This window comes from Microcaecilia unicolor, chromosome 4, assembly GCF_901765095.1.
Source record: "Microcaecilia unicolor chromosome 4, aMicUni1.1, whole genome shotgun sequence".
Taxonomy (NCBI): domain Eukaryota; kingdom Metazoa; phylum Chordata; class Amphibia; order Gymnophiona; family Siphonopidae; genus Microcaecilia; species Microcaecilia unicolor.
In genome coordinates, this window is record NC_044034.1 from 2,542,897 (window position 1) to 2,569,711 (window position 26,815).

At 43.4% G+C, this 26,815-nt stretch overlaps 1 protein-coding gene across 1 annotated transcript in view; it reads left to right on the forward strand.

Moving 5' to 3' along the window:
• Positions 1-20,486: 20,486 nt before the first annotated feature.
• LOC115468243 (hemopexin-like) overlaps positions 20,487-26,815 on the forward strand; it is a 38,184-nt gene continuing 31,855 nt past the window's right edge. Inside the window, exons 1-2 of the mRNA XM_030199783.1 lie at positions 20,487-20,676; positions 24,227-24,294. Of these exons, the coding sequence (XP_030055643.1) occupies positions 20,591-20,676; positions 24,227-24,294 (154 nt within the window). The 5' untranslated portion in view covers positions 20,487-20,590. The remainder of the gene's footprint in view (positions 20,677-24,226; positions 24,295-26,815) is intronic.

The following is a 26,815-nucleotide window of genomic DNA, read 5'->3' on the forward strand; positions in this document are numbered from 1 at the left end:
ATAGAAACCATGAAGATAATGAATTTTGTTAGCACTCTGCTATTTAAAACTATGCCTCCCTAGTAAGCTGTTTTGAGTCCAAATGCCTCTTAATTTATGTTGTTCTGCCCCCATGTTCATGGTAAGAGAGTGCATTGTTAAATATATTTAGTATGAGTATTATTTGTATTCAATTACATTGTCTGTGTATAGATAACTACTACTTACTACTTAACACTTCTAAAGCACTACAAGGGTTACGCAGCGCTGTACAGTTTAACAAAGAAGGCCAGTCCCTGCTCAAAGGAGCTTACAATCTAATGGACAAAATGTGCAGTCAAACAAATTCTAGATTTCCTGAATAGAGGTATAATGGTTAGGTGCCGAAGGCGACATTGAAGAGGTGGGCTTTGAGCAAGGATTTGAAGATGGGCAGGGAGGGGGCTTGGCGTATGGGCTCAGGGAGTTTATTCCAAGCATAGGGTGAGGTGAGGCAGAAAGGGCGGAGCCTGGAATTGGCGGTGGTGGAGAAGGGTACAGAGAGGAGGGATTTGTCTTGAGAGCGGAGGTTACGGGTAGGAGCGTAAGGGGAGATGAGGGTAGAGAGGTAAGGAGGGGCTGCAGATCGAGTGCATTTGTAGGTTAGTAGGAGAAGCTTGAACTGTATGTGGTACCTGATCGGAAGCCAGTGAAGTGACTTGAGGAGAGGGGTGATATGAGCATATCGGTCCAGGCGGAAGATAAGACGTGCAGCAGAGTTCTGAACGAACTGAAGGGGGGATAGATGGCTAAGTGGGAGACCAGCGATAACACTGTATACTAGGCTACTATCCCTATACTTTGAAGTATCCTATGATTGACTCCTTGTCAGCTTTCCCTGTTGGCTCTTAACTCTGAACTAGGGCCAGCCTTCCCTCTCTGCCCCTGGACTGTGTGAGGGAGTCCCAGGCTTCCTAGCATACCTTTGTGATCAGCAGCTTTTCTAGGGGCTGATCCCTCCTTAATCTACTGTGATTTTGTCAAAATTTTCACCAGTTTCCCAAGTCATTTTTCCAGGTCAATATTCCCACACTTTCCCCTTTGAGTATTACAGCTTTTCTTCTCAGCTGGGCTGAGGTTCTGGCCATCTCCTTGCTTCTGAGGTGGCTGGATATAGACTCTGTTTGTTGCAGAAGACAACAATTATTTCCAAGCAACTGAACTGTAAGTTGATTTTCTTTATTTGCTATGAATGCTACATTAAAGAAGAGTTAACATAATAAAATAGTAAAATAGTGAATGATGGCAAAGACCTCTACAGTCCATCCAGTCTGCCCAACAAGATAAACTCATTTTGCATGGTATGTGTTACTTTATATGTATACCTGAGTTTGATTTGTCCTTGCCTTTCTCAGGGCACAGACCGTAGAAGTCTGCCCAGTACTAAGTTCTGAAGCAAACGTCGAAGCCCCTTAAAATTTATACTCTAGTCCATCCCTATCTATTCAGTCACGATCAGGGCGTAGACCGAAGAAGTCCGCTCAGCTCCCCTTTTGTTTCCCCAATTACTGGCGCCGCCACCCAGTCTCTGCTAAGATTCGGAACCATTCCTTCTAAACTGGATTTCTTTGTGTTTATCCCACGCATTTTTGAATTCCATTACTGTTTTCATCACCACCTCCCGTGGGAGGGCATTCCACATATCCACTACCCTCTCCATGAAAAAATACTTCCTGACATTACTCCTGAGTCTGCCCCCCTTCAACCTCAATTCATGTCTTCTAGTTCTACCGCCTTCCCATCTCCAAAAAAGGTTCATTTGTGGATTAATACCTTTCAAATATTTGAACGTCTGTATCATGTCACCCCTGTTTCTCCTTTCCTTCAGGGTATACATGTTCAGGTCAGCAAGTCTCTCCTCATGCGTCTTGTAACGCAAATCCCATACCATTTTTGTAGCTTTTCTTTGAAACCGCTTCCAGTCTTTTAATCAAGATACGGCCTCCAAAACTGAACACAATGCTTCAAGTGGGGCCTCACCAACGACTTGTAGAGGGACATCAACACCTCCTTTCTTCTGCTGGTTATGCCCCTCTCTACGCAGCCTACCATCCTTCTGGCTACGACCATCGCCTTGTCACATTGTTTTTTCACCTTTAGATTCTCAGACACCAACACCCCAAGGTCTCTCTCCTGAGTCTTATTTATTTATTGCATTTGTATCCCACATTTTCCTACCTATTTGCAGGCTCAATGTGGCTTACAGAGTTTTGTTATGACATAGTCATTACAGGATGTCAGATACAATTCGTAATGTACAAAGATTAAGAAAGGGTAGCGAGAAGGAGGGTGTTAGGCAGGATAGTATAGAGGTAGACTTTAATAGCTGGGTGTGCTGGTAGCTGCTTCAATAATTTTCTTAAGAAAATAAAGGAGTAAAACGTAACCGCTACTTAGCTTGAGCAGTGTGGAGTTCTGTCCATCTGCTTGACGTGCATATATAGGTCGTTGTAGATTCCTGGTCAGTGTAATACTTTTTCAGTGCAAAATCTGTGAATATCTCAGTTCAAATATCAAACGAAAATTAATAATATTTGATATTTGAACTGAGGTATTCACTGATTTTGCACTGAAAAAGTATTACACTGACCAGGAATCTACAACGACCTATATATGCACGTCAAGCAGATGGACAGAACTCCACACTGCTCAAGCTAAGTAGCGGTTACGTTTTACTCCTTTATTTTCTTCAGAAAATTATTTGAACAGTGTTATCATCAGGAGGAGGCAGGGTGTGCAATGATGCTAAAAAGGTGTTGATTTACATCTCAATTCCTTGAGTCTTTGTATGTACACCAAAAAAACTGAGCACACATTGTCATTATTTAAATATTTTTTAATTTTTAATTTTTTGTTTTGATTTATATGGTGTGATACCCCCCTTCTCACTCAGGGTGACCTGGTTCTCAATATGCAGATCATATGCAGATTAGTGTGCTACCCCTTCTCGCTCAGGGTGACCTGGTTCCCACTAAGCAAATTAAACAGGTCTTACCAACTGCATATTTCTCAGGCAACTCTTTATTCCAGCCCCTGGGCACACTTCTTCTAGCTTAATACTTTATACTTTCATAGGTCTTCACACTGAGCCTCCCCACACAGATACATGGGCTCAGTACTAACTTCAATACTTTGGGGACTTTTAACCCCAGGCTTTGCAGTCTGCTTCTCTCAGTACTGGGACACACAGTCCTTCCTTCTTTGGACACACAGTTCCTATAAGTACTGACACACAGTCCAACACTAATGCTTTAGGGACTTCTTACCCCAGGATTTTCAGCCTGCTTCTCTCCTTTGGACACACAGTCCACCACAAGTCCATAGGGTTAGCCAGTATCTTCCAGGGGAATCTCTCTTCTTCTGCTGCCAGCTCACTTCTCTTCCTTTCACAACTCAGGTGGGGTATAAAGTGGTTAATTAGCTACACAGGACCCAGCCCATACCCCCTACACCTGTGGACATCCCAGGGCTCTCCTCGGTCCTAGCGACCTCCATCTATTGTACTAGTGCCCTCTAGTGGCCTACCCCGGCTAGGACAGCCTCATACTTATCACAATGGACAAACATTGCCTTGGTTTCTGATAATTTGTATCTATTGACATACAAGGAAACTGATTTTGCAGAATACCCAGTGATTTAATTAGTATATTAAAATGTAACTGCCAGACCCTCGACCATTCTTCTAACGTTCGGAGATCCCTTCTCATTGTTTCTACTCCCTCCAGGGTATCCACTCTATTGGCTATTTTCGTGTCATCCGCAAAAAGGCACACCTTTCCTTCTAACCCTTCAGCAATATCTCCCACAAATATATTAAACAGAATAGGCCCCAGCACCGACCCCTGAGGAACTCGACTGCTCACCTTCCTTTCCTCTGAGCGGATTCCATTTACCACCACCCTCTGCCACCTGTCGGTCAACCAGTTTCTTATCCAGTTCACTACTTTCGGTCCTAAGTTCAACCCTTTCAGCTTATTCATGAGTCTTCTGTGGGGGACCATATCAAAGGCTTTGTTGAAGTCCAAGTAGATTACATCTAGCACACGTCCCTCATCTAGCTCTATGGTCACCCAGTCAAAAAAGTCAATAAGATTCGTTTGGCAGGATTTTCCTTTGGTAAAGCCATGTTGCCTCGGGTCCTGTAACCCGTCAGCTTCTAGAAAGTTAACTATCCTTTCTTTCAGCAGCGACTCCATTATTTTTCTTAACACCGACTTGAGACTTACCAGTCTGTAGTTTCCCCCCTGTCTCCACTTTTTTGAAGAGGGACCACATCCGCTCATCTCCCGTCGCTAAAGATCTATTAAATAAATCTTAAAGAGGTCCCGCCAGGACCTCTCTGAGCTCCTTCAGTATCGTGGGATGTATCCCATCCGGCCCCATAACTTTGTCCTCCTTCAGATTCTCCAGCTGTTTATAAACTCTTTCTTCTGTAAATGGCGCAGTATCCATTCCATTCCCAGATTTTCCCTCGGCAGCCAACTGCGGTCCTTCTCCATGATTTCCCTCCATGAACACCGAAGAGAAATAATTGTTTAGCATGTTCGCTTCATCACTCTCCATATATCCATTCTCATTATCTAGAAGGACGACTGTCGAAAGCTAATCAAGAAATGTATTAAGTTATGTCCAATAAAAAAGGTATCATCTTATTTTCTTTTCCATGTTTTATTTTGTTTGATTTCTATTGATAACCTTAAGAGTGGACTAACACGGCTACCACACTTCTTTCAGTCTCGCAATTCCATTACATTCCTATCTCTTCTCCTTTCTCCAAAATATCTCCAAAATGTCACCTCTCTTTACATCTTTAGCTGTTTTTTCTTCGCACTCTCACTAGCCGTATTTCCCTCTTCGCTTCTTTGAGTTTAATCCAATAATCTTTTCCATGATCCTCTCATTGTGTTCTTTTGTATTTCTTAAACAAAGCCTCTTTTGCTCTTATTTTTTCAGCTACTTGTTTGGAGAACCATAAGGACTTCCTGCTTCTATTGTTTTTGCTTACTTTCCTCACAAAAAGATCAGTTGCCATATTTATAGCAGCCTTTAGCTTGGACCACTGTTTTTCCACATCTCCTACACCTTCCCACCCCAACAGCTCCTTCTTCAGATATTCTTCCATTTTATCAAAATCAGTATGTCTGAAATCCAGTACTTTGAGTTTTGTGCGTCCGCACTCTGCCTTCTTCCTTATATCAAACCATACGGTGTGATGATCACTATTACATAGGTGGGCACCCACCCGGATATCGGAAACACTACCTCCATTAGTGAGCACTAGATCCAGCATCGACCCTTCCCTCGTGGGTTCCGTCACCATTTGTCTGAGCGAGGCACTTTGACAGGCATCCACAATCTCCCTACTTCTTTCCGATTCCGCAGACGGGACTTTCCAATCCACGTCAGACAAATTGAAATCTCCCAACAGTAGCACCCCCCCTTTCATACCAATCTTTTGAATATCTTCTATCAGATCCTTGTCTAACTTCTCCGTTTGCGCAGGAGGTCTGTAGATAACCCCAGTGTGGATATAGGTTCTGTCTTCTCTTTCCAGGATGATCCATAAAGCTTCTTCCTTTCCCCAGGTTCCCCGCATTTCAGCCGCTCTGATATTGTCTCTCACATACAGAGCCGCTCCTCCACCTCTTTGGCCCTCTCTATCCTTCCTAAAAAGATTATAGCCCAGTACGGTCACATCCCATTCATGGGAATCGTTGAACTAATACTAGGACTAGAGGGCATGAGTTGAAGCTACAGTGTGGTAAATTTAAAACGAATCGGAGAAAATTTTTCTTCACCCAACGTGTAATTAGACTCTGGAATTCATTGCCGGAGAACGTGGTACGGGCGGTTAGCTTGACGGAGTTTAAAAAGGGGTTAGATAGATTCCTAAAGGACAAGTCCATAGACCGCTATTAAATGGACTTGGAAAAATTCCGCATTTTTAGGTATAACTTGTCTGGAATGTTTTTACGTTTGGGGAGCGTGCCAGGTGCCCTTGACCTGGATTGGCCACTGTCGGTGACAGGATGCTGGGCTAGATGGACCTTTGGTCTTTCCCAGTATGTTACTACTTATGTACTTATGTAACCATGTCTCCATAATAGCAACAATATCCAAGTTTTCTTCAAACATCAGGACTTGCAAGAACTGAGAGTCTACTAGTGAAGTTTTTACTTTGTAATGGCTTATGCTGGCTGTTGAAGTTCTGTGACCTCACCTAGCCTAGAACAGCATAGTGAAGAATTTTGGAATTATACAGTGGATTCTATTAATAAAGATTATAGTGGACATTCTCAAAGTATCACATGTGTGGATAACAGAGTATATTCCAAGTTAAGTGCGTTGCTTTAAAGCTTGTAATGTGTGACCTCAAGTGAAAAATTGAATGGTGTTCTGACCAGAGTAGTCAGCCCTTGGTTCTAAGAACCCAGAACTATGGTAGGCGACTCTCAGGCACTAGAGCAAAGCAGGCTAGCATTTCTGGAACAGGTCTGTGTCTCAGGCACTGGAGCAAGGCAGGTTAGCATCTCAGGAACAGGCACTAGAACAAGGCAGGATATCATCTCAGGAACAGGACAGCATCTCAGGCACTGGAGCAAGGCAGGCTATCATCTCAGGCACAGAGCTGCAGGAGGGAGTCAGGCATAGCCAGGTTGAGGGCGCAGAGGGAGCAGAGAGTGGACTGCCTGCTAGCGCCAACCCCTGAGTCTTCTCTCTGACATAACTTCCAGCTTTCGCATAGGTGGGAAGCATTAGAAAGAGGGCTTGGGTTGGCGTGAGCAGGTTGTCTGAATTGCTGCCCAATACTGCCACCGCTACCAACCGCAGCCGCTGACCACTACAGGAAAAGAACTGGCTAAATTCCCCAGTTTGTGTACCCAGATACCATGAGGAAGTTAATGGAACCTTCATACTAAATCTACTTTAACTTGGCCGTACATTGTTAACCGGCTCAGTTCTAGTGAGTCCTTGGATTTGACGTGTGTGTTCCTTTTGCTAGTTCTCATCACAAATTTTAACCAGTGAAATTTGTATGACATTCAGATTGTGTCCATTTGGAACGATCTCATTACTTTGTCACTATGGGGGGTAGTTCTATAAACATATGTCTGGTGGGAGTCTACTATAAAGGGATTTAGGCCTACAGACCTACAGATCAGATGCAGTGTGTGTGTGTGTTTTGCTTTTAAAATTGTTGTTTTTGAATGCATGTTATTTGTGGCTAATTTTGTTATCTTTGAAACGTATTGTTGGCCTTTTGCCAACTTGTGTCTTCAACAAAAATATTCAAATATAAAGGTAATACAATGATTAAAAATGTAATTATTGAACTTTAAACACAATCTTAAAACTTGTTTTGCTAAATGCTAAAATATATATCTGCTTACCTGTGGGAAAAAAGTGGGATATAAATGTGCAAATAAATAAATAAATAAATCCTTAAAAAATGGATGGCGAGCCTTGACACTTTTTGCACCTTCTCAGTGTGCCATGAGTTGAAAAAGGTTGAAAGTCACTAGCCTGCTTATAATCGAAAGAGAAAAACGCCTATATTCCGACCTAAATCGGGACATGGACGTCTTTCTCACGCGGGTGCCCAAATCGGTATAATCGAAAGCCGATTTTGGGCGTTTCCAACTGCACTCCGTTGCGGGAACGAATAAAGTTGATGGGGGTGTGTCGGAGGCGTGGTGAAGGCGGGACTGAGGCGTGGTTATCGGCTGGGCAGAGATGTGCGTGCTCGGCCGATAATGGAAAAAAGAAAGGCGTTTTTAGAGAGAATTTAGGTCACTTTTGTTGGACCCGTTTTTTTCACGAACAGGTCCCAAAAAAGTGCCCTAAATGACCAGATGACCACTGGAGGGAACTGGGGATGACCTCCCCTGACTCCCCCAGTGGTCACTAACCCCCTCCCATCAAAAAAACCAGAACGTTAAACACTTTTTTTTCCAACTTGTAAGCCAGCCTCAAATGTCATCCCCAGCTCCATGACAGCAGTATGCAGGTCCCCAAAGTAATTTTAGTTTAGTTGGTGCTGCGCGGGACCCAAGCAGAGAGGAAAAATCGGAAGAAAAAAAAACAAGTGCAGTCAGGGACATCTAAATTACCACACTAGTAAAAGGGGGATTTGAACCAGCAACCTTCTGATTACAAGCTCACTACTCAAGCCAGTGCACCACCCAGGGCTGTGCCAAGGGTCTCTGGTGCCCCCCTGCAGACTATCAGTTGGTGTGCCCCCCCCCTCCCCCGCTTCTTCATTAGATGTTTCTCCATTGCTACCTGTCTTTCCTTTAGACTGAAAACTACAGGCCCAGCCAGACCTGACAAAAGGGTCTACCACACCCTTCAATGTCAAGCATATACTAGAAAACTGTAAATTAGCTTACACAGGAAAGCAGTTTAAAAAAATAAACACAATTCCTGCTGTTTCTTAACACTGCTCTCCAGAGAAAGCACTGCCTTTATAAAGAGGCTTTTCAGTGGGACTTAGCAGTGTGACTTAGCCTATTAAAAACTATTAGCATAATTAGGAATGGCCAGCCCTTGTAACTGCAGAGACCTAGTGTGTGTGTGTGTGTCTGTCTGTGTCTGACCTCCCTTGGAGACTGCTATACATTGCAAAATAAGATAGCACATGTAAATTCTCAAAGTGGACATATTCCAAACACTAAAATGAAAATAATGCTGGCCCAGTATTTGATTCTGTTGCTGGTATCTGTCCTCTTAACTCTGTTTCCAGGGCTTCCTTTCCACTGTATGTATCCCTCATTGATAAGTCTCTGACTCTAAAGTTTAGCAATTTCATTAAAGCAAAATGTATTTTCAAATATCACAAACTCTCCCTATCCAAGCAGAATGTTTTATATAAAAACAAACACACAAAAAAAGCAATCAGATTTTTACTTACCAGCTATTCTACACTATACGTCAGCTAAACTTTCTCTTTGAACCTCAGCCAATTAAATGGATTTTAGGTGTAGCTATGATAATTATGTACACATCATTGCAGTCATGCCCTCCTCTCAGTGTACATGCTCAAAAAACAAAAAACTTTGAACCACTTACAGATAACAATTACACTATTTATTTTTTATTTCTCCCCAGTCTCACTTGCACACCTGCCTCCAAACCTGTTCTCTTTAATTTGAATGTTGTTCCAGCTCACCCTGAATGAAAGTTGTTCAAACACCAAAGCCATAAATAGCTGCTGGTTGTACTCTTTGAAGCAGCATTAGCAGAGCAGCGTGTCTGTCTCAGCACGGCCCTGGCACCACCTTAGTCAGTTGCTTAGATGTCCTTCCCTTTCCATTAAGTCCCAGTTTCTGTCAGCTGACACCAATGTCAGCTAAACGAGCTGTGATTGGCTGACAGAAACTTGGAGGGACTTAATGGAAAGGGAAGGCTAAGTAACTTAATAATGTGGTGCACTGAGTTTGTAATTAGAAGGTTGCTGGTTCAATTCCCCCTTTCACTAGTGTGGTAATTTAGACGTCCCTGACTGCACTTGCTTGCTTGTTTTTTTTTTCTTCCGATTTTTCCTCTCTGCATGGGTCCCGCGCAGCACCAACTAAACTAAAATTGCTCTGGGGACCTGCATACTGCTGTCATGGAGCTAGGTATGATATTTGAGGCTGGCATAGAGGCATCTCAGGGGGACCAGTCCACTACGAATGCTGGCCCCTCCCACGACCAAATGCCTTGGATTTGGTCGTTTTTGAGCTGGGCCGCTTCGGTTTCGATTATCGCTAAAAAACAAAAACGCCCAGCTCAAAAAACGCCCTAATCCAATGTATTTTCGAAAAAAAAGATGGACGTCCATTTTTTTCGAAAATACAGTTCGGCCCGCCCCTTCACAGACCCGTTCTCAGAGATGGACATTCTTACACATAGGCGTTCGCGTTTGATTATGCCCCTCTAAGTCAGGAATCTATAAGCTTTTCATTTTCAGCCTTATCCTGTGTGTCTGTTCCAAGGTGTTTTAACCCACAGTGAGCAAAACAATGCTGAACGGTTGTGCTGTTAACATTTCGCCAGCCATCAGCAATAAACTGCACTGCTTGTAAAAGATCAATCTTTCCACTGACTTCTTTTGCTGTTGAAGACGACGTGAGCCAAATTTCTAAAAATACCTTCAAGGATATAAGTTACCAGTTTGGCATAGTATAAGGTCAGGTTTTTAAAAAAATGATTTTCATGTCCATTCGTTGCACCAGAGATGTGATGCTGGGACAAAGAAATTCCACCTGGATGTTCTTCAAACAGTCAATGTGTGGGTGTGCTGCATGGTTATCAAGGACAAGCACAATCCTCCGAGACCTCCTCTGTAACTCACTGTCCTAGCTCATTAACCAGTTCTTTTTTTGTTAGTATAATACAGAGCAGGTAAACTTTCCATACTGATCCCTTTAAAACACTGCGGCTTTGCACTTTTCCCTATAACCAGCAGCTTATGTTTATCGGTTCCCAACATGTTGGAAAAGAACAGCACTGTTACACGATCCACAGCTTTCGTTGAGCCTAACAGCATCGTTTATAAGACAGGGATCCATCAGATGTGGCAGGGTAGAATATCCCTATTTCATCAGCATTGTAGATGTCATCCGTGCAAAAATTACAAAGCAATCGTGGAAGTTTTGTGGGTTTCCATTGTTCAGCCCTTATAGTGTCAGCACTGTCCTTCTCACCGTGTGCCCTCTTAAACTTTATCCCGAACCTGCATTTCCATTGCGACAACTGAATATTATCATCATAACTGAGAGCCTTGGTTCAAAGCCTGACTTTGGTTCAGGATCTAAAAATGACAGAAAAGTTTATAGGCCGGTAACTGTAATCTGGAGTTCCAGTAAGACTCCTGAGCTATTTGGAAACCGCCATGCACCAAAATAAGGAAGGGGCTAGGGTGAAAAAAAAACCTCATAAACAGGATGGTGCGGTCTACCAACAGGGCATAGTCAGTTACACCCAGGAAAATATGGTCAGAAATGTAGAACTGAGTGGTTTTGCAAGAAGATGGCCAAGCTTTCTGAGCAATGCTAAAAAAAAAGCCAAGCACGTACGGTAAATGGTACCATATATGGTCACTAAGGTAGTGACTACAATATATTATATCCAATAAGGTATGTTACTGTCATTTTGTCTGTATCCTAAATGGGCATATAAAAAGGAGTGTACTTCCTATTTCTTTGGAGAGAGACAGTCACAACCAGTACCTTTGTGCAAGCAGGGCTGCTCTCTCTCATGAGAAGCAAATCAATTGTTTCTGAATTGGCAAATAATCCTATTGCTTTCTCATAAGTAGCCTTGAGTCTTTTATATCTATTAATTGGCTTTGGCTGGTAAATAAAACATTAGAGACTCAGACACAAAGATCACCTATGTGTAGCTGTGGTACTGTATTCCCATAAGCAATTGATTGTACATATATTTAGGGAATAGTAAATAAAAGTATCTGATTGCTTATATATTCTTTGGCGTCTCAGATGTAGAAGTAATTTTGTGTAGCAGTGCTCTGTATTCCTAGTGAGATATCACTGATCTGCTAATTGTACAAATACTGGAGAAGAAACAAGGTATCTGAATAAATTCTAACTGATGCAGCCTTGGGTGATATATTTCTTCCTAGGTATTGGTGGGTAAACCACCATATTGGGAGGGATAAATTTACCCTAAAAAAAATACACAACCATCTATTTGTCGCTTTAAAATCATTGTGATTGAGTTTTCTTGCTAACTCCTCTGACTTGCTTTTTAACATTGATCCACTCCCACGAACACCTCTTCCTCTTACAATTGAGAGTCACCAATTCAGGGCCTTTTCTACGTCGGGTTCCTTACATTTTTAGGAAACGCCATGTTGCCTCTCAGTTAAAGTACACTCATTCATAGGCGGTCGGTTGCCCAACTGTTTGGGGAGGCTAAAGGGGGTGGGGTTAGGGGTGGGACCAGGGGTGGAGCTTAAATCCATAATTGTCTGATAACACACAGAAAAAATAAATAAATAAAAATAAAAGTCACATTACCTTTTATTAAATTTAGATATTAGATATGTATCAACTCCCCCTTCATTATCTCCTCAGACCCTTGCTGAATTCTTTCACAACAAAGTTCAAAAGATAAACCTTGCATTCTCTCCCTCCACTAGTCCGTTCTCCTCTCTCTCCTTCCCCTCATTCCCTTTCCTCCTTTCCTGAAGTTACTATAGAGGAAACTACACTTCTCCTTTCTTCATCAAAATGTACCACCTGTTCCTCTGATCTCATTCCCACCCACCTTCTTAATGCCATCTCTCCTGCTCTTATTCCTTTTATCTGTCACATTCTCAACCTCTCACTTTCCACTGTGACTGTCCCTGCTGCCTTTAAACATGCTGTGGTCACACCTCTCCTTAAGAAGCCTTCACTCGACCCTACTTGTCCCTCTAATTACCGACCCATCTCCCTCCTTCCTTTTCTCTCCAAATTACTTGAGCGTGCTGTTCACCGCTGCTGTCTTGATTTTCTCTCCTCACCTGCTATTCTTGACCCACTACAATCTGGTTTTCGCCCTCTCCACTCAACCGAAACTGTGCTTACTAAAGTCTCCAATGACCTATTACTGGCTAAATCCAGAGGTCAATATTCCATCCTCATTCTTCTTGATCTTTCCGCTGCTTTTGACACTGTCGATCACAGCATACTTCTCAATACCCTGTCCTCACTTGGATTCCAGGGCTCTGTCCTTTCCTGGTTCTCTTCCTACCTCTCCCTCCGCACCTTTAGCGTTCACTCTGGTGGATCCTCTTCTACTTCTATCCCTCTGCCTGTCGGCGTACCTCAGGGTTCTGTTCTTGGTCCCCTCCTCTTTTCTATCTACACTTCTTCCCTTGGTTCATTAATCTCATCCCATGGCTTTTCCTACCATCTCTATGCTGATGACTCCCAAATCTACCTTTCTACCCCTGATATCTCACCTTGCATCCAAACCAAAGTTTCAGCGTGCTTGTCTGACATTGCTGTCTGGATGTCTCAACGCCACCTGAAATTAAATATGACCAAAACCGAGCTTCTCATTTTCCCCCCCAAACCCACCTCCCTACTCCCCCCGTTTTCTATTTCTGTTGATGGCTCTCTCATTCTCCCTGTCTCCTCAGCTTGAAACCTTGGGGTCATCTTTGACTCTTCTCTCTCCTTCTCTGCTCATATCCAGCAGATTGCCAAGACCTGTCGTTTCTTTCTTTACAACATCCGTAAAATCCACCCCTTTCTTTCCGAGCACTCTACCAAAACCCTCATTCACACCCTTGTCACCTCTCGTTTAGACTACTGCAATCTGCTTCTTGCTGGCCTCCCACTTAGTCACCTCTCCCCTCTCCAGTCGGTTCAAAACTCTGCTGCCCGTCTCATCTTCCGCCAGGGTCGCTTTACTCATATTACCCCTCTCCTCAAGACCCTTCACTGGCTCCCTATCCATTTTCGCATCCTGTTCAAACTTCTTCTACTAACCTATAAATGTACTCACTCTGCTGCTCCCCAGTATCTCTCCACACTCATCCTTCCCTACACCCCTTCCCGTGCACTCCGCTCCATGGATAAATCCTTCTTATCTCCGTTGGTTCCTTGATCCCTGTGCCCCGGAACAGGTTACTTCCTGTTCCGGGGCAGAGAGAGCAAGGAACCAATGGAGCCGACGCAGCTCCCAGCGACGTGGACTCGGAGGCGGATAGGCCCTCCCGCCTGCCCCTCGCTTCTAAACTAGGTAAGATCGCGCTCCGGGGGAGGGTGCGCGCCGAGGGGGGGTTGCGCAGCTGCGACCTGCCCCGGGTGTCAGCCACCCTCGCTACGGCACTGCCTATGCACTCATTTATCAATTTTTCTTGTTGTTGTACAAGGTGTGCTATTGTGGATCTTGGCACTCCTGTAATCTCTGCTGGTTGGCACTGTTCTGGTACTCGACGGTTATTTTTTCAATTCTTCTAGCAAGGTGATTTTGTCGGTGAGTGTGACATATAAAGAGGGTTTCTAAAGAAAAAATAATTCGACCAGAGTTCGTCTCTCTCTGTCCCTTTTGTGTGTGTGTGTGTATTTCAGTCCCTGGAGAGTGGGATCCCCTGTCCCGTGTGTTTGTGTGTGCACATCTCTTTCTGCCCTCACGTATGGTACCTTCCTCTGGCAGTATGAAGTTCCTTTTCTCAGTTTACTGTCTGTGCTGCAGCCTGGCATTGGCTGTGACATTTTCTCTGTAAGTACAAAGCTTCAATATTTTTCGTATACTAATGACAATTAGTGCTATGTAGATGCTTGTGTTTGGTGTATGGATATGTGTCTTGGTTTGTTTGCATTGTAAGTACTCTTTGTAGGTGTCTGTTTATGGACTTTCTGTATGAAGGATTTGTTACTGACTTGCTCTGTGTTTTTAACGTTATTTCAATGTAAATTGTCAGGAGTAGGGGATTTACAAGGTACAGAGGAACTGTGGACAGAAATCAAAAGAATATTCAAAGGAACAAGTCATTGTGTCAGACACCCTTGGCAAAGGGGAGAGAACAAAGAGACCCCAACGGTTCACTCAAGAAACAACAGAAAAAGTGGGACTAGAAAGAGTTGTTCAGGAGGTGGAGAGGCAGAAGAGCAGATAGAGAAAGAGCACTTCGAATGAAGGTCAATAATGCCCAGTCAATACAGCCGCACATAAAACTTTCTTTTGATGGGTCAGGTCACTTTTACATTGATGAAACTCACACTAAATAGATATAGCCATCTTCAGATCATGACCAGATATTAAAATTATGTAGAGAGGGAAGTAACGAAATCATTCATTCAGGGGTTGGTGACGTATCGATGACGTTTTATGTACGTTACTGCCCTAAGTAACCGGCGCATTGTCCTGAATAAGTGAAATCATTGCACCTTTACAACTGTTCTTTGTTTCCATTTTCTGGGTTTTGGGCCTAATATGTGGCCACCCCAATTAGGCGGTGCCCGAATTAACTGGAATGCACTGTATTCTGAATGTGTGTGTGAGTAATGTGTGTATAAATGTAAGCATCCCATTTATAGAATTACGTGTCTGAATTATCACGTAAGATATTCTGGATGGGATCCAAAGCTGTAGACTTAACCTTAATCTGAGCAAAACCAAAGCCCTTATTTGTACTAAGTGCAATGATCCATCTCACCCAACTATGTGTTGTCTGTTGGGCTCTCAGATAACAATTAGTCCCTCTATTAAGATTCTTGGAGTTGTGCTGGAAAGTAAGCTGAGCTTTCAAACACATGTTTCCAGCAGATATGAGAGGCTATTCCTGTCAAGGTCCATAGGGGACACAAGCAGGAAGGCTGAGCAAACAGGAAAACCTGGCATGAACATAAGAAAAACCATACTGGGTCAGACCAATGGTCCATCTAACCCAGTGTCCTGCTTCCAACAGTAGCCACTTCAGGTCACAAATATCTGATGGAATCCCAAAGAGAGCAAGGGGTGCACCAAATAAAACCAGGGCAGCTTTTGTCACCCCTTGCCACAGTGAAGTCTGACTGGGGCATCCAGGCCTCTAAGACCCCCTTCAGGGCTACACTCCTGTCTCACTCAGTAACTCTTCCATTGCTGTGCTCTGTTAATGAGTAAAGTTACAGGTTTCAAGGAAGAGGTAACTGAACAAATTTGTACATCTCAGGGGACAGGAAGTCAGAGTTGGGAGTCATTAGAAGGGGGAATCATTTCTCCTCAGTGAAGATAAGATGCTTGATATAATTTAAGGGTCAGATTTAAATTCCAGGCAAATGAGTGCAAACCCAGGAAGTCAACGCCTTTCATTATCAACCCATGGAGAGGTAGATCTGGGAGTCATCAGCGTCAAGATCATATTGAAATCCATGGGAAGAGATCAGAGCACCAAGGGAACAAACATAGAAAGAGAAAAGAAGAGGTCCCAAGACAGAGCCCTGAGGTACTCCAACTGATAGTGGGATAGCAATGGAGGAGGGTCCACCAAAGTATACACTAAAAGTACGATGGGAGAGATAAGAAGAAAACCAAGACAGAACAGAACCCAGGAATCCATGACATATTTGATTGATTGGGTTTCTATTTTTCAACCAATTTTTGCAATTAAGTAAAGAAATATAATGAATGAAAGAAAGTACCTTTCCTCCTATCTCATGATAACTTCGCTGAGGGTCCTTATCAAAGGCTTTTTGAAAATCAAGTGGCTCCACCTTATCTTTCTGCTTGTTGACACTCTTGACAACCTGCAACACTTTAGTGAAATATGACTAATCCTCACAAAAGTTATGTTGACTCTTCTCCAACATTTCACATTTACCTCTGGGGCAATGGCTTCCACTTTTAATCGTGTGCAGGATAACTTTCTGTAGGACATGTAAGTCGGAAAATAGAGGTTTAGGCTCAGTGAACTGCAGCACTGCTCAAAAGCACGTCTATGTCCTAAGTCGCATGGTAGGGAGAACCAGGGTAGAAAAGAAGAATGAGCAGGCATCACTGGTGAGTTTTCAAGTGTAAGTAACACTACATACATGTAGAAGGAGCAGTTTTGCTACATCTGGAAGCAAGTGGCAAGAAGTGAATTGCAGAAATCTATAGAGAGGTGATTAATGAGCTATCGTGTGAAACACAAAGCAGGTCCCATGTTACGGTTGTGGTTGTGCACTGTGTTTACAACTCGCCTCTTCTTCCAGTGACCAGGCCCTGTGGCCGCTGTGGACTGTCTTTTCTCTGTTTCCCAATCATGGAGTGGCCTAGTGGTTAGAGCACCGGGCTTGAAATCCAGAGATGGCTGGTTCAAATCCCACTGCTGCTCCTTGTGATCTTGGGCAAGTCACTTAACCCTCCATTGCCTCAGGTACAAACTTAGATTGGGACAGAAAAATATCCAGTGTACCTGAATGTAACTCACCTTGAGCTACTACTGAAAAAGGTGTGAGCAAGATCTAAATTAATAATATCATTCCAGTCCTATTCTGATGTTCCAGCATTCAAGCCTCATTCTGGTATTCCTGCAGCCAAGCCTCATTCTTAGTTGTGACATCATCAGTAAATGCCTTTATAAAGCGCCTTGGAACCTTCCTGCTTTGCTTTTGTAACACAGGTCTTCAGATGAGTTCTCATCTGTGTGTGTTTGTTGAGGTACCAGCCCTGCTTGTTCCAGTCCTGTCTGTCTTCAGCTACAGTTCTAGTCCCGCTTGAACCAGTCCGGTCTGTTTTCAGCTTCAATCCTTGGTTGGGTGGTTCGCCTGCTTCTGCTGTTCGTCGACAGCAGCCCAAGGGCTCACTATCCTTAAATCCATGACAGCCCATTATTTTCGCAGCTGTATTACCGGATGCTTGCGATCCTGCCATGTTTGTGATGTCACCAGAGCGACCCAGTCAGTTACAGCGTTTGTGCTACTATTTACTTTTATTGTACTTTAGATACAAACCCCCTGATATTCAGCCGGCGACAGGCAGCACGGTTAGCTGCTGCCACCGGCGCTGACCCTCAGTATTCAATGCTGGCTCATATCCAGCGACCGGCATTGAATATCTGGTTTCATTTTTGGCTATGACATTTTAACCAGCTAAGCAAATATTCAGCCCTAGCTAGTTAGTTACCAGCTGTTAAAGAAAGGCCTGCGATTAAAGACCTCTCTTAACCACTCAACTTAGCTGGTTTAGTGCTGAGTATTTGTGCTTAGGTGGCAAAGAGGGGACTAATCGAACGGCGCCGGCGAAATAGATTGCCGACGATCTATTTTATCGGTGCCGCAAACAGCTGGCCGGAACTGTATTATCGAAAAAAAAAAATGGCCGGCCATCTTTTGTTTCGATAATACGGTTTTGACCTGCCAAATGCCAGAGTTCGCCGGGTTTGAGATGGCCGCTTTTGTTTTTCAGCGATAATGGAAACAAAAAGCGGCCATCTCAACCCTGGCTAAATCCAAGGCATTTGGTTGTGGGAGGAGCCAGCATTTGTAGTGCACTGGTCCCCCTGACATGCTAGGACACCAACCGGGCACCCTAGGGGGCACTTCTAAAAATATATACAAATAGCTCCCAGGTGCATAGCTCCCTTACCTTGGGTGCTGAACCCCCCAAATCCCCTCAAAACCCACTCCCCACAACTCTATACCAATACCATAGCCCTTATGGGTGAAGGGGGGCACCTACATGTGGGTAGAATGGGTTTTGGGGGGGGTTAGGAGAGCTCAACACTTACTACCACAAGTGTAACAGGTAGGGGGGGTGGGCCTGGGTCCACCTGCCTGAAGTCCACTGCAACCAACAAAAACTGTTCCAGAGACCTGCATACTACTGTCAGGGAACTGGGTATGACATTTGAGGCTGGCATACAGGCTGGCAAAAAGGTTTTTATTTTTATTTTTTTAGTGTGGGAGGGTGTTGGTGACCACTGGGGGAGTATGGGGAGGTCATCCCCCATTCCCTCCGGTGGTTATCTGGTGAGTTGGGACACCTTTTTGAGGCTTGGTCATGAAATTAAAAGGATCAAGTAAAACCGGCGAAATACTCATTAACGCTGCTTTTGTTTTTCCATTATGCGCTGAAGCCGGCCATCTGGTAGCCACGCCCATGGCCGCCCATATCCCGCCTTTGCTATGCCGCCGACACGCCCCCTTGAGCTTTCACCGGCTTGGCGACGGGAAAGCGGCGAAGGTGTCAAAAAAGCACCTTTCAATTATACCGACTTCGACGCTTTTGAGAGATCGCCAGCCATCTCCCGATTTATGTCGGAAGATGGCCGGTGATCACTTTCAAAAATGAGCTGGAAAGTCACATTATATAGCTTGTTAGCAGCTCACTACTAAACACTAATATTCAGTGGATAACCGGCTTTCTCATGCTGAATATTAGTGTTTAGCCAGCTAAGCGCTATTTAACCAGGCAAGAGTCATTCCTGGTCAGTTAAATAACGCTGAATATCGGGCCCTTTATTTCTCTGCACAAACCTGTGTCTTCTGTTTTGTTCTTTGCTAGAAGCAGGTCCATTGTCTGTGCTGCTGTATTACCGGATGCCTGTGATCCTGCCCCGTTTGTGATGTCACCAGAGTGGAACGGGTAGACGTGAATCGTTTGTTTACTCTTTCCAAAAATACTAGGACTAGGGGACATGCGATGAAGCTACAAAGAAGTAATAATTCACTGTCCTGGGCTGCAACTAGCAATCACTCATCCTTAGGTTTTAAATTCATGTCTCCTTAACCTTTCTTGTGTCTGATTTTGATTAGTGAATGGTTCCTGGAGTAACCCTTCGTATTTTGCAGTTTTTCTGAATTTGCCACTTGTTTTTTCTTGTTTGCTCATCTAATTCTTTGAAGATTTTTTTTTCTCTTCTTTTGCAAATGCTGTTCCATCATTCTGGAAGTCAGCATTCATATTTCACCCTCTTTCGCGTGTTTGGATCTGATGACACTGTTACATAAAAGCCTGGAGGCCTAAGATACTACCTGTAGAGGTGTGGATCTATAAGACCCATCCCTCCTTTGGGTGTGGATCTAGTTCTATAGGTGTGGATCTATTTCTATAGGATCCACCCCTCCTTTGGGTGTGGACCTATTTCTATAGGTGTGGATCTATTTCTATAGGAGCCATTCCTTCTTTCGTGTCAATCTATTTCTGGATCTATTTTTATTGGACCAGTTCCTCCTTTTATGTGGATCTATTTCTATAGGACCTGTTCTTGCTTTGATGTGCAACTATTTCTATAGGTGTGGATCTATTTCTATAGGACCTTCTTTTGTGTGGATCTATTTCTATAGGTGTGGATCTATTTCTATAGGACCCGCCCCTCCTTTGGGTGTGGACCTATTTCTATAGGTGTGGATCTATTTCTATAGGACCCGCCCCTCCTTTGGGTGTGGACCTATTTCTATAGGTATGGATCTATTTCTATAGGACCTCTTTCTTCTTTTGTGTGGATCTATTTCTATAGGTGTGGATCGATTTCTATAGGACCCGCCCCTCCTTTGGGTTTGGACCTATTTCTATAGGTGTGGATCTATTTCTATAGGACCTGTTCCTGCTTTCGTGTGGATCTATTTGTATAGGAGTCATTCCTCCTTTCATGTGCATCCATTTCTATAGGTGTGGATCTATTTCTATAGGAGTCGTTCCCTCTTTTGTGTGGATCTATTTCTGGATGTATTTTGATAGGACCCGTTCCTCCTTTGGGTGGGGGAACGTACAGTCTTGGCAGATAGTGACTGAATAGCATTGGTGATTTGTATCTTTGTGCAAATGGGATTGAGAAAGGTTTTGCTGAACAGTGACATACATGGAATGTTCTGGTATGAAAGGGAAGAGGGATGGATGTGTCACTGTTTATTTAGGAGGGGAATGTTTAAGGGTCATTTCAGTGGGAGGAATGAGGAAACGTTGTGTAAGATTCCGGGATGTGTGTGTTGAAATCTCAGTACCTGTGACATATAAAGAGGGTTTCTAAAGAAAAAAAAATTCGACCAGAGTTCGTCTCTCTCTGTCCCTTTTGTGTGTGTGTGTGTGTGTGTGTATTTCAGTCCCTGGAGAGTGGGATCCCCTGTCCCGTGTGTTTGTGTGTGCACATCTCTTTCTGCCCTCACGTATGGTACCTTCCTCTGGCAGTATGAAGTTCCTTTTCTCAGTTTACTGTCTGTGCTGCAGCCTGGCATTGGCTGTGACATTTTCTCTGTAAGTACAAAGCTTCAATATTTTTCGTATACTAATGACAATTAGTGCTATGTAGATGCTTGTGTTTGGTGTACGGATATGTGTCTTGGTTTGTTTGCATTGTAAGTACTCTTTGTAGGTGTCTGTGTATGGACTTTCTGTATGAAGGATTTGTTACTGACTTGCTCTGTGTTTTTAACGTTATTTCAATGTAAATTGTCAGGAGTAGGGGATTTACAAGGTACAGAGGAACTGTGGACAGAAATCAAAAGAATATTCAAAGGAACAAGTCATTGTGTCAGATACCCTTGGCAAAGGGGAGAGAACAAAGAGACCCCAATGGTTCACTCAAGAAACAACAGAAAAAGTGGGACTAGAAAGAGTTGTTCAGGAGGTGGAGAGGCAGAAGAGCAGATAGAGAAAGAGCACTTCGAATGAAGGTCAATAATGCCCAGTCAATACAGCCGCACATAAAACTTTCTTTTTTTGGGCCAGGTCACTTTTACATTGATGAAACTCACACTAAATAGATACAGCCATCTTCAGATTACGACCAGATATTAAAATTATGTAGAGAGGGAAGTAACGAAATCATTCATTCAATTGATTTATATGGATGTTATATGGATCATTTGCCGCCCAAGTGTTTCCTCCAGCTTCTGATCTGGAACAACGGAACTAGTGCACTGACCCAGAGCAACAAATTTTAAAGAAAAACTCCTCCTTCCCTCCAATACCCCTCCCCCTCCCTGTATTGTCTTCTTCTTAGCATCCTTACCACCCCATCCCTAATCACCCCCCTGATTTCAAGGTCCAAAACTGACCCCCAACTCCAGCTGCTTCAAGCCAATTCATCAAAGGTCTCCGTACCCCCCCCCCCCAGAACCTAGAGGCTTAGTGGCAGTGGTGTCTGCCCTCTCCCCTCTGTCATCTTGGGTGATGAGTTCCAGACAGGGAATGAAAGGGGTTTGTTCTACCAGGACCTGCAGGGTTCATGGGTGTCCTGAGGGAACTCCCAATAGCATCTGGGATAAAATTCAAGATACTAACTCTTATTTTTAAAATCTTTTGTAAAGGATGGGTCCATTTTTAGAAACATAGGTTGGCCCTGTAAAAGCCCAAAAAGCCCTTGAGATGTTTGCAGGATAAGTGCTGAGAGCTCCACTGTTTTGGAGGTTAAATGCACTCTAACTGATGAAAAGGGCTTTTTCTGTTTTCAGTCCTGACTTGTAGAAGGAAATTAATTCCTGTTCTGAGTATTTAACCATTGGGAAGGCTGTAAAACGTGAATTGTTGTACAAGCGTTCAGGAACCTTTCTTCTGATGCCGTGTGTTAGACCTTTTTTTTCCCCCCCCCATTTTTGTTTTCCTACCTCTGATGTATTGTGAGTTAGATTACAGTTTTTATTTTTATATTGCAGTTTTATTTTCTGTTTTTTTTTTAAATAACTTTGTTTGTTACAATTTTCTCCTTATATTCCATGTTTTACTCCTATCACCTAGATCATAAGTTTTGGACAGGTTTCTCAAAAACTGAACTGAACGAGGTATGGAAGCTTTGAGGCCACAGAATGCAAAATTCAAAGACGAGGGGCATAGCGGGAGGGAGCAAAAGGGATCTGAGAAAGTAACTTTCCCCTGAGAACATCAAGGACTCTTGAAACAGATTTCCAACAGGAACCAAAACAGTGGCAGAAGTGGGGCTAATTCTACAAGTGATTTAAGTGCGTAAATCGCTGTTTCACTCACTCATCGCTTATTAAACTGCCCCGCTATATAGATGCTGATGTAATTAATTTGTTTAATATAATTCTATATGCCTTTCAGAAAATATCAAATCAGTTCATGATAGCAATTTAATGTCAAATACCCCCTCCCCAAGGTCTCACCCTAAATATTGCAGCTGATTGTCCTAAAGTACCGGCAGTAAAGAACAGCCATTATTATCATTCAAACAATCACAATTTTTAGCATTACCTAAAAGCTCTGCGAATGTGTAAGAAGATTAATCCATAAACTAGGAACAGACAGAGAAAATCAATCTGTTTGTGTCCTTCCTCTAATTTCGTATGCTGGCGGGACTGTCTTACCTGGAGGAATGGCTTATTAAGATACCCCTAACGTCTCAGACAAGGAGGATGTCAGTGGTTATTCACAGCTGCACATTTCAGAAGCTGAAGGAATAAGGTACCTTTTCCAGCAGGTTTTCCTCAGTATCTTCACTGTTACATCTAGACCACACCTTGTGCTTTCGTACCACCCTACCACCCAGGAATGCTAAAAAATCATCCCACACATTCTACTACTACTACTACTATTTAGCATTTCTATAGCGCTACAAGGCGTACGCAGCGCTGCACAAACATAGAAGAAAGACAGTCCCTGCTCAAAGAGCTATGTAATAAAAGTGAGCCAAGTATAGGACAATCAAGCCATTGTGACATCACTGATGAGGTTGGCTCTTATTGGTGGCCTGAGGCATTATGACATCACAATATTAGCTCTGGTTACAAGAGACTACTACTACTACTATTTAGCATTTCTATAGCGCTACAAGGCTTACGCAGCGCTGCACAAACATAGAAGAAAGACAGTCCCTGCTCAAAGAGCTATGTAATAAAAGTGAGCCAAGTATAGGACAATCAAGCCATTGTGACATCACTGATGAGGTTGGCTCTTATTGGTGGCCTGAGGCATTATGACATCACAATATTAGCTCTGGTTACAAGAGACTACTACTACTACTATTTAGCATTTCTATAGCGCTACAAGGCTTACGCAGCGCTGCACAAACATAGAAGAAAGACAGTCCCTGCTCAAAGAGCTTACCATCTAATAGACAAAAATAAAGTAAGCAAATCAAATCAATTAATGTGTACAGGAAGGAGGAGAGGAGGGTAGGTGGAGGCGAGTGGTTACAAGTGGTTACGAGTCAAAAGCAATGTTAAAGAGGTGGGCTTTCAGTCTAGATTTAAAGGTGGCCAAGGATGGGACAAGACGTAGGGGCTCTGAAAGTTAATGTTCACTTCCCCAATTGCAAAGGTCTGAAATACAAACTAATACATGCGTCAACCTTTTCCTACTTGAGCACACAATTCTGGAACGATCTATGAACTGACTAACTTCCGCAAACTACTGAAGACCCACCTCTTTGACAAAACATACCACAATGATCAACACATGTGAACTCTTCCACATGTCACCAGAACTATCCTACTCTATTATATGTTATAATATGATCACGTTTTATTATTATCACGCTACCCAAGATTCTTTTGCAATACTAAATGTATACTTTCCTACAAATTTCCACAATTCATGATGTATTGTAAGCCACATTGAGCCTGCAAAAAGGTGGGAAAATGTGGGATACAAATGCAATAGATAAATAAATAAATTAGGGGACCTGAACTAACAGGGCGCTGTGTGTGTATTAAATGAGGGCATGTGTTCAGTTTATATGTGTATGAAAGTTGCATGAGTCTGTTCTGTGTATGTGATTTGTTTGTATATATTTTTTGTATGATCTCACACAATACATGAGAAACAGTAGACTGACGTCTCTTTACAGGATCAAATCTAAACACAATGACACTGGATCCAAACTGTATCCCACACACCCAGAAGACAACGCCACATGTAAGTATCCTACAGGCCTTCACTGAAACTTACAGCAAGCAGGCAGTTAGGGCGGAGATATAGTATGGGTAATATTGATAAGCCTTATTTTTAGTAGACAGTATGGATAAAGCAGGTGTGTCTCAGGTCTGGTATACAGGGCAGATAATGCAGGAATATCTGTGTCTCAGAACTGGACTGGAATACAATACAGATAAAGCACATATGCCTCAGGACTGGGACACAGGTCATGGCCAGGTGCAGTCCAGCAAGGCTGGAGGAAGGGAGGGAACAACCCAAACAGACAACAGCCTCAGTATAGAACATAAGACCAATGGTCCATCTAGCCCAGTATCCTGCTTTCAACAGTGGCCAATCCAGGACACAAGTACCTGGCAGAATCCCAGGGCAAGCAGTGGCCTTCCTACATATCTATCTCAATAACAGACTATGGACTTTTCCTCCATGACTTGTCCAAACATTTTTAAAACACACATACGCTAACTACTGTTACCACATCCTCTGGCTTTTAAAAGTATTTCCATGTAACTTCACTGAGTGTCTCCTAATCTTTGTACTTTTTGAAAAAGTAAAAAAAAATCAATTCACTTTTACCCATTCCACACCACTCAGGATTTGGTAGACTTCAATCATATCCCCCCTCAGCCATCTCTTTTCCAAGCTGAAGAGCCCTAACCTCTTTAGCCTTTCCTCATATGAGAGGAGTTTCACCCCCTTTATCATTTTGGTCGCTCTTCTTTAAACTTTTTCTAATTCCACTATATCTTTTTTGAGATATGGTGACCAGAACTGAACACAATACTCAAGGTGATGTCGCACCTTGGAGTGATACAAAGGCATTATAGTATTTTCGGTCTTATTCACCATCCCTTCCCTAATAATTCCTAGCATCCTGTTTGCTTTCTTAGCCACCACCACACACTGGGCAGAGGATTTCAGCGTATTATCTATACCACCTAGATTTTTTCTCCCAAGTTGGATCCTAGCATCAGGTAACTATGATTCAGATTATTCTTCCCAATGTGCATCGCTTTGCATTTGTCCACATTAACCCCCCTGTTTACTAAGCCACGTGGCAATGCCAACGCAGCCCGTTCAAAGTGAATAGGCTGTGTCGCAATTAGCGCACCACCAGCTGGCTAGCGAGGCTTAGTAAACGGGGTAAATTTCATCCGCCATTTGGATGCCCAGTCTTCCAGTTGCTTAAGGTCTTTCTGTGAACCCCCTAGTCCTAGTATTTTTGGAAAGAGTAAACAAATGATTCACGTCTACCTCTTCCACTCCATGCAGTATTTTATGGACTAATTAACTATTCAATGAGTGAAAAATATTTTCTCTTATTTGTTTTAAATGCGCTACTATGTAATTTCATGACCTGTCCTATAGTCTATGCTCTTTTTGGAAGAATAAATAATTAATTTAGAAACACAGAAAAATGTAGATAGATAAAGACCATATGGCCTATCCAGTCCATCTACTCTCCCTATCACTCCCTTAGAGATTTTTGTTCCAAGCTCTCTTGAATTCAGATACTGTTTTTGACTCCATCTCTTCCACCGTGAGGCTGTTCCATAAATTCACCACTCTTTCCGTGAAGAAGTATTTCTTCAGGTTAGTTCAATCCCCTTTCACCTTCATCCTATGCCCCCTCCTTCCAGAGCTTCCTTTGGGCTGAGACTCGCTTCCTGTACATTTATGCCATGTGGAGGGACATAATCGAACCGCACTGGCCAAATTGATGGCCAGCCATCTTCGGGGCCGGTGCCGTAAGTGGGCGGAGCCAAGCATATTTTTGAAATACGCTTTGTGCCAGCCAAATCGCTCGCCGGGTTTATATGAGATGGCCGGCTTTGTTTTTCAACCATAATGGAAACCGGGCCCGGCCATCTCAAACCCGGCGAAATGCAAGGCATTTGGGCGTGGGAGGAGCCAGCATTTCTAGTGCACTGGCCCCCTCACATGCCAGGACACCAACCGGGCACCGTAGGGGGCACTTTAAAAAAAAGCTTCCAGGTGCATAGCACCCTTACCTTGTGTGCTGAGCCTCCCAAATCCCCCCCCAAAACCTACTCGCCACAACTTTACACCATTACCATAGCCCTAAGGGGTGATGGGGGGCACCTACATATGGGTACAGTGGGTTTTGGGAGATTTTGGAGGGCTCTACATTAACCACCACAAGTGGAACAGGTAGGGGGGGATGGGCCTGGGTCCACCTGCCTGAAGTGCACTACACCCACTAAAAACTGCTCCAGGGACCTGCATACTGCTGTCAAGGAGCTGGGTATGACATTTCAGGCTGGCATACAGGCTGGCAAAAACAGTTTTAGGTTTTGTTTTGTGTGGGAGGGGGTTGGTGACCACTGGGGGAGTAAGGGGTGGTGATCCCTAATTCCCTCTGGTGGTCATCTGGTCAGTTGGGGCACTTTTTCCTCACTTGGTCCTAAAAATAAATGGACCAGGTCCGGCCGGTGAAATGCTCCTTCGAGCCGGCCTCTTTTTTTCCATTATAAGGCGAAGC